Source organism: Scomber japonicus, chromosome 4, assembly GCF_027409825.1.
Source record: "Scomber japonicus isolate fScoJap1 chromosome 4, fScoJap1.pri, whole genome shotgun sequence".
In the NCBI taxonomy this organism is placed as follows: Eukaryota; Metazoa; Chordata; class Actinopteri; order Scombriformes; family Scombridae; genus Scomber; species Scomber japonicus.
The window spans coordinates 28747281-28760126 of record NC_070581.1 but is presented as its reverse complement, the minus strand read 5'-3'; the positions used below and the strand labels follow the sequence as shown (position 1 = coordinate 28760126).

At 44.7% G+C, this 12846-nt stretch overlaps 2 protein-coding genes across 2 annotated transcripts; one reads left to right on the top strand and one right to left on the bottom strand.

Annotated features, from left to right (window-relative positions):
* The first annotated feature begins 2675 nt into the window (after positions 1 to 2675).
* Positions 2676 to 7546, top strand: LOC128357044 (zinc finger and BTB domain-containing protein 39). Its single transcript, XM_053317275.1, has 4 exons — positions 2676 to 2744; positions 3822 to 5141; positions 5224 to 5583; positions 6557 to 7546. Exons 2-4 carry the CDS (start codon positions 3858 to 3860, stop codon positions 7544 to 7546), a joined length of 2634 nt encoding a protein of 877 aa, XP_053173250.1. The 5' UTR covers positions 2676 to 2744; positions 3822 to 3857.
* A 1646-nt stretch (positions 7547 to 9192) lies between these two features.
* Positions 9193 to 10855, bottom strand: gpr182 (G protein-coupled receptor 182). The gene is made up of 2 exons (XM_053317284.1): positions 10790 to 10855; positions 9193 to 10472 (listed from the first exon to the last, which is right to left on the bottom strand). The coding sequence occupies exon 2, from the start codon at positions 10467 to 10469 to the stop codon at positions 9378 to 9380; it is 1092 nt and encodes a 363-aa protein (XP_053173259.1). The 5' UTR covers positions 10470 to 10472; positions 10790 to 10855; the 3' UTR covers positions 9193 to 9377.
* Between the last annotated feature and the right edge of the window lie 1991 nt (positions 10856 to 12846).

The following is a 12846-nucleotide window of genomic DNA, read 5'->3' as shown; positions in this document are numbered from 1 at the left end:
CTTCCTTCCTTCCTTCCTTCCTTCCTTCCTTCCTTCCTTCCTTCCTTCCTTTCTCCCTTCCTTCCTTCCTCCTTTCTGTCCTTCTTTCCTTCCTTCTCTCCTAAATTCCTTCCTTTCTCCTTTCCTTCCTCCCTCCTTACTCCTTTCCTTCCTTCGTCCCTCCCTACTCCTTTCCTTCCTTCCTTCCTTCCTTCTTTCCTCCTTTCCTTCCTCCCTCCTTTCCTTCCTCCCTTCCTTCCTTCCTTCCTTCCTCCTTTCTTTCCTTCTTTCCTTCCTTCCTTCCTTCTCTCTGGACTGATTGCGGTGTGGTTTCGACATTAATAATCTGCAGAGCATTAACCCTCCTGTCCCCCCCCCGAGTCAAATTGACCCCATCTCTTTTGACTGTTCCTTCTTTCTTCCCTCTTTCTTTAATTGTTCCTTCCTTCTTCCCCTCCTCCCCTCTTTCTTTGCTCCCTCCTCCTTCCTTCCTTCCTCTTTTCGTCCTTATTCCTTTCCTTTTTGCTTTCCTTCCTCCCTTCCTTCTCTCCTAAATTCCTTCCTCTTTTCGTCCTTACTCCTTTCCTTCCTTCCTTCCTTCCTCCTTTCTGTCCTTCTTTCCTTCCTTCCTTCCTTCCTTCCTTCCTTCCTTCCTTCCTTCCTCCTTTCCTTCCTCCCTCCTTACTCCTTTCCTTCCTTCCTCCCTCCCTACTCCTTTCCTTCCTTCCTTATCTCCTAAATTCCTTCCTCTTTTCGTCCTTCCTACCTTCCTTCCTTCCTTCCTCCTTTCCTTCCTCCCTCCCTACTCCTTTCCTTCCATCCTTCCTTCCTTCCTTCCTTCCTCCTTTCCTTTCTCCCTGCTTACTCCCTTCCTTCCTTCCTTCCTTCCTTCCTCCTTTCTTTCCTTCTTTCCTTCCTTCCTTCCTTCTCTCCTAAATTCCTTCCTCTTTTCGTCCTTCCTTCCTTCCTTCCTTCCTTCCTTCCTTCCTTCCTTCCTTCCTCCCTTCCTTCCTCCCTCCCTTCCTTCCTTCTCTCCCTTCCTTCCTTCTCTCCTTACTTCCTTCCTCTTTAGTAATACATGCAGAATGTTTTGAGATTAAGAAAGAAAAAAAAACTAACGAAAGATAAATATGTAATAAAACTCATAAGAGGGCCCTCCTATTGAATATGTTATATGTTTGGACATTTTAGTGTTGGTACATTCAAGTCTACATAAAATATATTGTTTGATATCAGCTCAAAGAAAGACTGAATATAACATTTTGACAGCAGCAGTCATATTCGCTGATTTGGAAAAGATAAAGATGTATTTTTCCAAACTAAAGCAGCTTGACTGTAGACGATCAGTAAAGTAACAATTCCAAAGTAGACTTTTGATTAGTGAAGATAAAGTTATCATTTTTTCCCTTTAAAGGACCAGTGTGTACAATTTAGTGATATCTAGAACTGACTGAATACCCTCCCTCCTCCTCTCCTCGTACCTGTGAAGCTTGTAAAAGAAACTGTAATGAAAACGAGACAGCCCCTCTCTAGAGCCAGTGTTTGGTTTGACCCTTCTGGGCTACTGTAGAAACATGGCGGTGCAACATGGCGGCCTCCATGAATGAAGACCTGCTCCCGATGTAGATATAAAGGACTCATTCTAAGGTAACGAAAACACAATAATTCTCATTTTCAGGTGATTATACACTAACTAAAACACACTTAGTTGTTGTAAAGTTGTAAAAATAAATCACACAATCATCCAGCCACGTACCTCAAAGCACTCGGGGAGCTCTTGCAGACCATCAGACTGTACAACACCACAGCTCCCAGTACCTCCCAGTGTCTCCCACTAGAAAAGACTGATGCTGTCCTTACTGTAAATCCCAGGAACATTGCACTCATGTATATAATCTCAGCAACTTCTGCATATTGCACATTTATATATAGTGCAGATTTATTTACACAGAGATTGTTTATTGTATAGTATTTTATTTTATTTTATGAATTTCTCCCAAGGGGGATCAATAAATATGCACCTTATCTTAACTTATCTTAATTGAATTACACATATTTTCTCAGTAGATGTAATGAATTACAGTTACATTTGACCCCTGACACACCCAGTTGCCCCTGGGTATGAAATGTGCTACACAAATAAAGCTGCCTTGCATATATATATATACATATATATATATATACATACATATATGGATAAAAAATCATATTATTAATTTATTAACTACAAAACCCCTCAAAGAACTGAAGATAATAAGGAAGTTAATACATTACAACTGAATAAATAAATAAAGATTAAATAAGTGTGTTCTGAGTATGGATGCATTAATAAAGCACTGTGGTAGCTCTACAAATGCAGGAGATGTATTTTTTATTTATTCAATTGCTTTATATATGAATACAAATTCATATTATTAATTTATTAACTACAAACCCCCTCAAAGAACTGAAGACAATAAGTAAGTTAATACATTAAAAATAAATAAATAAAGATTAAATAAGTGTGTTCTGAGTGTGGATACATTAATAAAGCACTTTGGTAGCTCTACAAAAGCAGGAGGATGTATATTTTATTTATTTATTTATTTATTTAACTGCAGTGACACTAACCTGCCGGTAGGAGGCGCCTGTGCGCTGCTGTCTTGTTGTTCTACGTCATCACAGCGCGACAGACGATGAAGAAGGTTTCTAATCAGTTGACACCGGAGAAGAAAAACAGAAGAGAAACAAAGGAGTAAAACACAGATAAAACCGTCTTTTAATGGGTAAGAAACTGTCACGATATAAAGGAGGCTCTTCTGTTAACCAGGAGAGGATTTTAAATGTGTTTAATGTGAGATATTAAGCTGTTAGTGAGCATATTTATTAATTATTATAATGTGTCTGGACTGTCTGAGAGTGAATAATCTGCTTCTGTTGTTATGATCAATGTATTAAGATGTGAAGTGAGAGTCTGATAAACACTGGTGAAGCTCAGCAGGATTTATTTGTAGGGGGTTAAAATGTTTCTGTTTCTGTTTGTTTACACCAAGCTTAAAAATATTCCTGCTTTCATTAATAATTAATACACTCACTTCTTTAACACTTAGAATATATGATAGATAGATAGATAGATACTTTATTAACATGTTACAGCAGCCACAATACAAAAACAGGCTAAATTATACACAATGACTACAGAAATATATAGAAAAATAAACAATACATATAGTATAGAGACTAGAAATATAACCATAACTATAATATATTGATGAATACACAGTAATTATAGTTATAATAAAAAACTTTATTTGTATAGCACCTCTCCAAAGTGAAATTACAAGGTGTTTCACATAATATAATATTAACATAATCAGATACACAGAAACATACAATACATACAATAATCAAGCATAAATAGATGGAATATTAAACAATAAATAAAACAACAAAAAGCAGCAAATATACAACATTATAATGATGACTGAAATGTCTGTACAGGTGGGTTTTTAAAAGCTTTTTAAAATGAGACGTTGGGCCTACAACAGCACAAGCAGTGTGATCTCCTTTAGTTTCAAACCTGTAATAACATCTGATTTGTAGATCTGAGGGATCTTAGTGCAGGATAAGGTGTGAGGAGTTCAGCGATGTAAAGTGGAGCCAGATCATGTACAGATTTGAAAGTTATTAACAAAACTTTAAATTGATTTCTTTAACGGAGCCAGTGTAATTGAGCCAGGACAGGAGTGATGTGTTTTCTGTTCAAAGCAAAGAGAGAAAGACTAATCTGACTGTTACAGCATGTTTCACACATCTCTGTCCTCTCTTCTGCCTCAGTGACAGTCTCTTATTTCTCCCCTCAGTCGGACTGTAGCACACCAGGAGCTGCAGCAGCAGGGATGAGGATCCGGCTGCAGGGTCCTGGCCACGCTGCCAGCCTTCTCACTGAGCTCAACCGCTGCCGCCAATCCCGCCAGTACTGTGATGTGTTCCTCCAGGTCGGCAACCGCACATTTGCAGCTCACCGTGCCGTGCTGGCCTGCGCCGGGACGTACTTCCGCAACCTGTTTGCCCGGGCGCCGACCGCGTCCACCACAGCCTTCTCTTTGGAGTTTATATCCCCGGCTAACTTTGAGAAGGTGCTGACGTTCGTCTACACGGGGGAAATCCTGACCGATCTCATAGATGTCGGGGTTCTGTACGAGCTGGCTGAGAGGTTGGGGGTTAGTGAACTGGTGAAGGCCTGTCATGCCACCTTCCCTGATCTGCAGGCGTCTGTGTCGGCGAGCAGTAAAGCCAGCAGTCCCAGAGACCTCCTGGACTCGAGCATGGTTGCCGCCGCCGCTGCTGCTGCTGCTTCCACGGTGGCTGCTGTCAGTGCTGCTTCAGTATCGGCGCCGTCTGTGTGTTCCTCTGCCGCCTCCTGCTCCTCTCTGTCATCGTCAGCTGGTCCGTCTGCCGCCCCGACCCCTGCTGCCGCTCCCTCGCCTCTTTTCCAAGCCAGGGCAGCCAGGACGGGCCGTGAAGCTCACAGCGGGGCTCTGTCTCTTGATCTGAAGGCAGAAGACCTCCAGTCTCATATAGGCTATGGGCATATGGCAGCAGATCATATTTTAACCAGCAGCCACTCCACTCAGAGTGACGGCGTGCTGCCTCCGGGGCCAGTGCTGCAGCTGAAGACTGAGCAGGGGCTGGAAGAGGAGGAGGAGGAGGAGGTTGCAGGAGGCAGCTGTGAGGAAGGTGGCAGAGATGGACGGATGATGGTTTCAGAGAGCGTAGGCAGCTCTTTGCCCCGGAGCAGCGACCCTGCGCCGTCTGACTCCTGCTCCTTCCCCGACTCTTCGGCTCAGCTCGGAGCGGAGGCCTGCGCCCCAACGTCATCCTCAGGAGAGCCGGTCGGCAGCCTGCAGGTTGGGTCGGTGGAGGGCGGCGTGGTGGACGTGCACAGAGACGGCAGGCTGATGTTCGGAGAGGTGGAGGAAGGAGAGAATGAGGAGGAGAGGGAGGTGCTGCAAGGAAACGGTACGATGGAGGGCACAGAGGAGGAGCAGTGGAGGCAGCTGGCGGGTGAGATCATCGAGCTGAGCGACGATGAGAACTTCATGGAGGAGGCAGACGAAGAGGATGATGAAGATGACCTTGTGTATGTGGAGAACGGAGAGGGAGGGAACTCAAGCAACCAGGTAATGTTGGTGTTTGTCAGCAATTAAATAATTCAGGTGAACATCGGTCAAAGAACAGAAGTAACGTTCTTCTCTCCTCCAGATGGCGTGCAACATGCTGTCCTGTAAAGCCTGCGCGGCGCCTCTTCCTGCGGACCCGGCAGCCATCAGACGACACGGCGAGAGCCACCTAACGGAGCTGGGGCTGTGCAGAGTGTGCGGGGCCTCGTTCCCGGACCGAGCCGCCGGGGTCACCCACTCCCTCACCCACGTGGGCGTGCAGCTCTTCACCTGTGAGATGTGCCACCTGCAGTTCTGCAGCCAAAACAAACTGCTGCGTCACCACCGTCAGACAGCTTCTAGCTACACGCTGCCGCAGGGGGCGCTGACCAACAGCGGCCAGGGTCAGAGCGCCGAGCTGCAGTGTGCCGTGTGCACCAAAACCCTCAGCAAGGACTTCCAGGTCAGTGAACATATATAAACTTATTATCAGGGTTGGAGCATGTCAGAGTAAATCAGGTCCAAAAAAATAGTTATTGAAAGTCATTTTTTTTTAAATTGTTGCTACATAAATATGAGTTCATTTTCTTTTTACTACAGAAAATGAATGTCTAAGTATTTTAACATCATCCATAAAGAGTCAGCTGCTGTTCACAGACACAGTAACTAAATGTTTCCGTTTATTTAACTTCAACTTCCTTTAACTGGTATTTTTGGCCACTTGGGTAAACAATGACACTGACTTTTAAGTTGATATGTTGAACTCGTCAGTAAACAGTCACTTATTTCCACATCCGGCAGTTACAGAGAAACATTATTATTCATTTGAAGCTTCTGTCCAGCTGCTGGATGTGAGTCAACACTTGTAAATGACTGAAAGGTGATTTTATGTCTGTGTAAAAATATAATACAAAATTAGTTGCCAATTTTCTTTTACCAAAATAATCTATTTAGATCTATATAGATGATTATTTGTCTCTTTTCAGGCACCATTGCCAAACATCTCTTAGCCCCAACTCTCAAAATGTGATAATTTTATGTTTTCTATCAGAACAAATTAAAAGTTTTTGGATTAAATGAGAAATTTGATGATGTCACTTTGGGCTTTTTTCACTGTTTTTCACTACAACGTTGGTGTTCTGTTATTCTTTAGATGAAGGCAGTAAATAAATAAGCACTGAGTCTAATAAACATGCATGGCTTTTCTCACATGAACATGGTGAAATCGGTTCTCTGGTACAAACGATACAAACAGCAGACGTCTCGACATACTGTGTGATTCATTTTGAGATGAGGGTCCAACTCTCCCAAAGAGCCATCTGATAGTAACATGGACAAAAAAATGAGAATATGAATTTACTCTTTAACCAACTGTTACACCTGCTGCTTTCATTTTAAATTCTCACATTCATGTTTGTGTCCCACCTCCTTCACAGACCGTTAGAGACCACCTGTTGAGCCACGTGTGTCCTCAGAGCCTGTGCTGCGGCGTGTGTCACCTCCCCCAGCTCTCCCTGTGCTCTCTGCTGTGGCACGCCCTCGCCCACCTCTCCTTGCCCGTCTTCACCTGCCCGCACTGCGCCCGCTGCTTCGTAGAGCGCCACATGCTGGACAGACACATGACCGCACACGCTGAGGAGGCGGCGGCGAAGGAGAGGGAGCGCTCGGTGCTCAGGGCTTACAGAGTCGGGGCAGATGGAGTCATGGGAGGAGGAGGAGGATTGGCGGGAATGGAGGAGCTGCATTGCTTTCTTTGCCCACAGACTTTCCGCTCCTCCTCTGCCTTTCAGTATCACCTCAACCTGCACACCACCGAGTCCCTGGGGGGTGGAGGAGGAGGCCCGGGTCAGAGCTGGTTGGGTAAACGTAAAGCCGATCAGTCTCTGGATTGCCCTCCGTCTTCCTGCTCCTCCTCCTCTCCTCGGGACGTTGGCGGCCTTGCGAAAATGAGCAACCTGGGTTTGGGTATGGGAATGGGCTTCGGCTTAACAGATAAGTTTTTTCATGGGCCGACACACAGCTTGACCTCCGGGGTCCTGACCAACGGGAGCTCTGGGCAGGACGGGGGAGTCGGAGCTGCGGGCGTTCGTGGGAAATGGTACAGATGTCGCTATTGCGGGAAGCGTTTCGCCCACTCGGGGGAGTTCACCTATCACCTCCGCATCCACACCGGGGAGAAACCCTACCAATGCAAAGTCTGCCTGCGCTTCTTCAGAGGCCGCTCCACCATGATCTGCCACCTGAAGACGCACGCCGGAGCTCTGATGTACCGCTGCACCGTTTGCGGCCTTTACTTCTCCACGCTGAAGCTGGTGTCGTCACATATGGAGCTCCACAAGGACCACCTGCCTCCGGACTTCAACATCGAGCAGACCTTCATGTACAATGATCACTCTAAAGAACCGCTGCCCACTGTGGACACCTGATAGACTGTGTGTCGCCTCTCTCTGACACCTCCTCTGTGTCTGGTTGTCGTGGACCATATACTGCATATAATAGACTTAGACTTGTAGAATGTAGTCGACATTTAATCCGTCAGATGCTGTTCACTGAGTCGACCTGTTTGTAGGTTTTAGTCTCTTTGAACTAAGATAAAGAGAAGCCACTTGGTGGCACTGTATCCTGTCTTGTGTCAGTGACAAAGGGAGAGACATCGACCCCTAAACAAGTCTGTATCTTTACAACTTAAATATCAGGATAGGTTTTTATGTCCGTGATTGATACATTACACTTATTAAAGTAGCACCTCATTGTAGCATAGAAATTTATTTTCCTATTTTTGCAATCACTATTTTCACACACTACAATTTTTTATGTGTCCTGTAAAGCTTCATTTTTCGCGCGTTTTTGCAAAATACAATGTAATATAATGTACGTGGCCACATGAAAGTTAAAAGTGGTAATTTGTCTTTGTCATTTAAACCATGAAAACATGTTTGTTGGTGTTATATCAGCAGTGAAGAAGCATCTTTATGAATGCTTTCAGATTATGCCATTTAGTGACATGCTGCATTCACTTGTCTGGAGCATGTGAAGTATGTCGTGCTGTAGAAACATGATATTTAAGTGCCCATCTACACATTTGTGTGTAATTATTTGTGTCTTACCTCATATTTATGATAATAGTGCAACTATTTATTGTTTATACGGCTTTATACATCTAAATTTCTGTATAAAAACTATGTTGGCCTTTTTAAAATGTTGTTTTAGATTTTGAAAAGAATGAAATAAATGCCTCTAAGAAGACTGTTCTCACACCTGGTTTTTAATCTGTTTTGGACGACCTTTCACAACGTCCTGAACCACAAAAACATCCATCACAATTTCAGTGGAATTAGCAGAATTCTGCATCGTATTATGAACCTCCTGCTTCCAGGGGCTCGTGACCTTTGCCCTTTGAGAGAACAGTCTCTTCCTGCCATTGTGCTATCTGTGGGCTGACACCCCCTCTTCCTTTTTCTTATTGTAAATCTTGAACATGACACATTCCAGGAATTGATGTTGCAGTAATAAGAGACCAACAGCGACAGCAAGCAGTGAGATTAGCCAAGTGCCAGAGCAGCGATCTGGCTCTGTAAAATAAACACATTAAGCTTCCAAACATGCACGTAGCCCAGTTTTTTTTTTTTTCATTGCCAGGCTCTGACGTCATGATAACAAAGTACAGAAGTCAACTCAGCTTTCTCAGCTTACATGGATACAAACAATGTTTCAGGGAGTTTTATTGCATGTTAACAGGTAACCAAGTTACAGCACAAACTAGATGACAGCAGCAACCAGAGACAGATGAGCATCAGGCAATCTGAGCCAATGTTTACCTGCAGGATTTGTTATGAAATGCAACAGCGGTCTATTCAGTTACATTACAACATTTGCAAGATATTTATAAAGATATGAGGGTTGCTTTAATCTGGCACTGGACAGACAGCGGACTTATTTACACACATTCCTCTTCTTCTTCCTTTAGTTCCTGTGAATTTCCTGCTCGCCTCTGTTTAAAATTGTGGTTGGATACATGATTAAAAAGAAAAAAAGAGGAAGGAAGTTAATTATGAGAGGGTGATGTTGGTAATCTCTTACATAACAAGAAACAGCACAGTGAGTCTATGACCAGAGTGAGACGATACGTTGTTCAATCTTTGCCTCTGGTCTTCTGAAGCACCAAGACTGGATTTAGTTCTGTCAAATCTTCTCCTCGTCTCTTAGAAAACGTCTCACTCCCGAAGCTGACTCTTTTCTCACGTCAGCTTTCATTCCTTACGATCCAATGTCAGACTGGCTGGTGCTGGCGTTACTTAACCTGCCCTGCTTCCCCATGCCTCCCCCGCCTCCGTTGTGAGCGTTGGGCTGGTTCCCCGCTCCCACCTGGTCTGCCTCCGCCCCCTGTTTGGGGATGTAGTTCCACACGGTGTTCATCAGGTTGTTGCGGAAGCTCTTGCTCAGGAAGTTGTAGAGGATGGGGTTGGCGACGCAGTGGAAAAGCGACAGGCTCTGCACCACGCTAAACGAGAAGTAGAGGACCTCCATCGTGTTGCAGCTGAAAGCGTAGGGGTCGAGGTCATCTATGATCATCAGGAACATGACCAAGTGGTACGGCAGCCAGCACATGATAAACACCAGGGAGTACACGTGCACCAGCCACACATCTCGCCGATTCTGCACATCCGGCGTCCTCTGAACGGCTCGGGCGATAAGCACGTTGCAGGTGATGATGACTGCGGCGGGGCCCAGGAACTGGAAGAGCAGGCTGAGGGAAGCCACGGAGACAAACCACTCGATGTAGCTGTACTCAGGCATCATGTAACAGCCGGGCTCGTCCCACTCCAGGAGATCCACGTGGACGTTCTCCATCAGAGCCAGAAAGAAGGAGAACGCCCACAGGCCTCCGCAGAGCACCCAGCGACGCTGACCCGCCACGGGGAAGAACGCTGGAAACGTTGGCCTGGTGAGGGACAGGTAGCGCTCCAGGGTCATGAAGGCCAGGAAGAAGGTGCTGCTGTAGATGTTGATCACATAGATGAGGTTGGTCACCTTGCAGAGGAAGCGGCCCCACAGCCAAACCCTGTCCATGGTGACCTCCATCATGAAGAAGGGCAGGATCACGATCATCATCAGGTCCGACAGGCTCACGTTGATGATGCAGAAGAGGACGCCGTTGGCCGTGTGGCGCCGCCGCCAGTTGACCCAGATGACCAGCAGGTTCTCCAGCAGGCCCACCATGAAGATGAAAAGGTAGAGCAGGAAGAGGGCGATGCGCCGGTAGTCTGCATCGAGTTCAATGGTGCACTCATAGACGAACCACGGTGTGCCGTTTAAGAAGTCTGAGTGGTTGTGCTCGTGAGCGCTCATGGTCTGGAGTGAGAAGCAGGAGAAAAGCAGGGAAACTGTTTCATATGTGGACAAACTTTAGATTTACTTTGGGGTTAATCTGATTATGCTTTCAGACGTTGCATAACAAAAGCACAGGAGGAGGAGGAGGAGGAGGAGGAGGAGGAGGAGGGTTGCAGACATGCTGGGTTGAAACTCAAATGTTTCTGAGAGGTGGATACTAAAACCACAACAGCTTATACCTTTACACAATCTACAACATGCAGATCAGAAAGTATAAATGCTCCTTTTTTTGTTTTAATCTACATCCAAACATCTCCAAACATCCAACTATCTCATACCTTGTTGTGATGACGAGTGCACTGAAGGTGTTGAAGAGGGGCCGGTCCCTCCTGAGGCCTTTTTGTTGTCTTCTGTGTGCAGCCTGCAGACACGAGATGACTCCTTCCAGCTCAGATGTTCAGGACTATCTGAGCAATCAAGCAGCCAGGCGTTTCAACACACCAATTCCTCATTAACACACTCACATACGGGCACAGATGAAACAGGACATCCTCAGTTAAGTGATGGGGAGTGGTCTTAGAAGTCAAGGGGACGCCCACACAGCTAAAGAGTCTAGGTTTATGGAGGACAGGGCAATGTGAGGGAATGTGAGTCAATTACAGCTGGCAAGGGTGTTTCCCAAAAAAAAAGTTTGATTATTGGGAGGGACTGTGCAAACACAAAATCACAAAAACAACCAGTTTCCATCCGATTTTTATCTCTGATGACTCCAAATTGGATGATGCGTTCCCCTCGGCTGCTCATAAATGCTCCCACAGGTCCCAATGGTGATTTATCATCAGATTTTGTTTGCATTACGGTGCGTTTTCTCTTTTCTCTCAGTGAAATGACCTTACACTGTCCTATATGGCTGCTAGGAGCGGTGCAGAAACAGTAAAAACAGACAACACATAGCAGAGGACAATGCCAGGAAGTGGGGCACAGCGAGTGAGGGGCAGAATATGGGGGAGATGGGAAGCCTGGGGGCACGTCGACCTCACTGCGGAAGGGGGCTCTTTAACCTAGACGTAAACACACATCCTCATTATCACATTATTTCAACACTACAGAGAGCTGAAGTTTTGGGTTCACGTCAGCCCGTGCAGGTGATGACAGAGTCGTTTTTTTGTTTCCACTGAACTGTGGAAGTGCGTGGAATTTAAAGGAGCAGTCCGCCAAGTTAGCATTGGACTTATTAACAGTGTAGGAATCAAGATGGGACAGGTATTTAAAGCTTGAGTCAGCAGATCCATCTTTTTTTTAATCCAAGTGTTTTTATTCTTTTATTCTACCTGGCACCTACATTACCCACAATGCAACAGGACCACACAAAAAAAGCTGTGAAAATATCTAACACTATTTATTTCACTATTAACGTTCTACTGGCATATTGATATACATTTTCACTGTTATTTCACCCATAAGCCACACAGTTACCGAATGTATTGCTGCTTAAGCCGTAGGTTTCATACATTTTCTGCAATAAAACAGCTAAAAGTAAACATCTTATGAGAGAAAACTTTGAGAACCACTGAGCTAAACCATTTTTCTCTTGAAGATGGTAAGCTAGCTAGCCCATATCTAGCTAGCTAAACCATATCACTTTTTCTTTTTGCATTGTTTTTTTTTTTAGGTGTGTTTTTAAGGTGCCTGTAAACAAAATGGTTAGGGAGGGTTATTTGATTTAAAAGATTATATGTGGTGAAGCTTTTATTACATGCCAAGTAATAAATCCATAAATGCAAATAGTTTTAAAGAAAACCCGACACACACGCCAGGACTATTATTATCTACAACGCCTTGTAAAAACTTTTGTTAGTCAAATATTTATTTACCAGTTTCCATTTTTTCCTTGTGGTTTTTGTATGACATAAAACTGAGGGGTGAAAAAACCTCACATCTTTCTAACAGCTCCACAAAGCTTCTCTGGAGCCACAAAATCCTTTATACAACTTTACCCCCTTTTTTTACAAACACTCCCCCCACACTTGATGCAGATTCAGATTCAAATTCATTTATCCCAGTAGAGCAGCTCCACGGCTTACCACAGTCCACATGAATAAATAAAAACAGCATTCAAGCATCAACCTGCCATTGACAACACAAGGTAGCAGACACCCTCAGGTCGCCCCTTATAGTATATGTAGGCTTACGTGAGGAGCCAGGTGATACATGGACCCCAGGAAGAGTAGCTGTTGCCTGGGTAACAGCTACTGGGTATCCAAATAAACTAAACTAAACTAAACAACAGCAAAACACAAAAAAAGAAGTTTCACCACCAATTTTAAAAGAGTTGTTTGACATTTCAGTGACTTATAAACAACCTCTGAAGTGTAAAACCAAGTGGAGAGAAATG

Excerpts from the sequence above, each read along its gene's own strand:
- LOC128357044 (XM_053317275.1), top strand. The coding sequence starts at position 3,858 with ATGAGGATCCGGCTGCAGGGTCCTGGCCACGCTGCCAGCCTTCTCACT. Across the intron at positions 5,142-5,223 it reads GAGGGAACTCAAGCAACCAG|ATGGCGTGCAACATGCTGTC; the intron begins GTAATGTTGGTG and ends TCTCTCCTCCAG. Across the intron at positions 5,584-6,556 it reads CCCTCAGCAAGGACTTCCAG|ACCGTTAGAGACCACCTGTT; the intron begins GTCAGTGAACAT and ends CCTCCTTCACAG.
- gpr182 (XM_053317284.1), bottom strand. The coding sequence starts at position 10,469 with ATGAGCGCTCACGAGCACAACCACTCAGACTTCTTAAACGGCACACCG.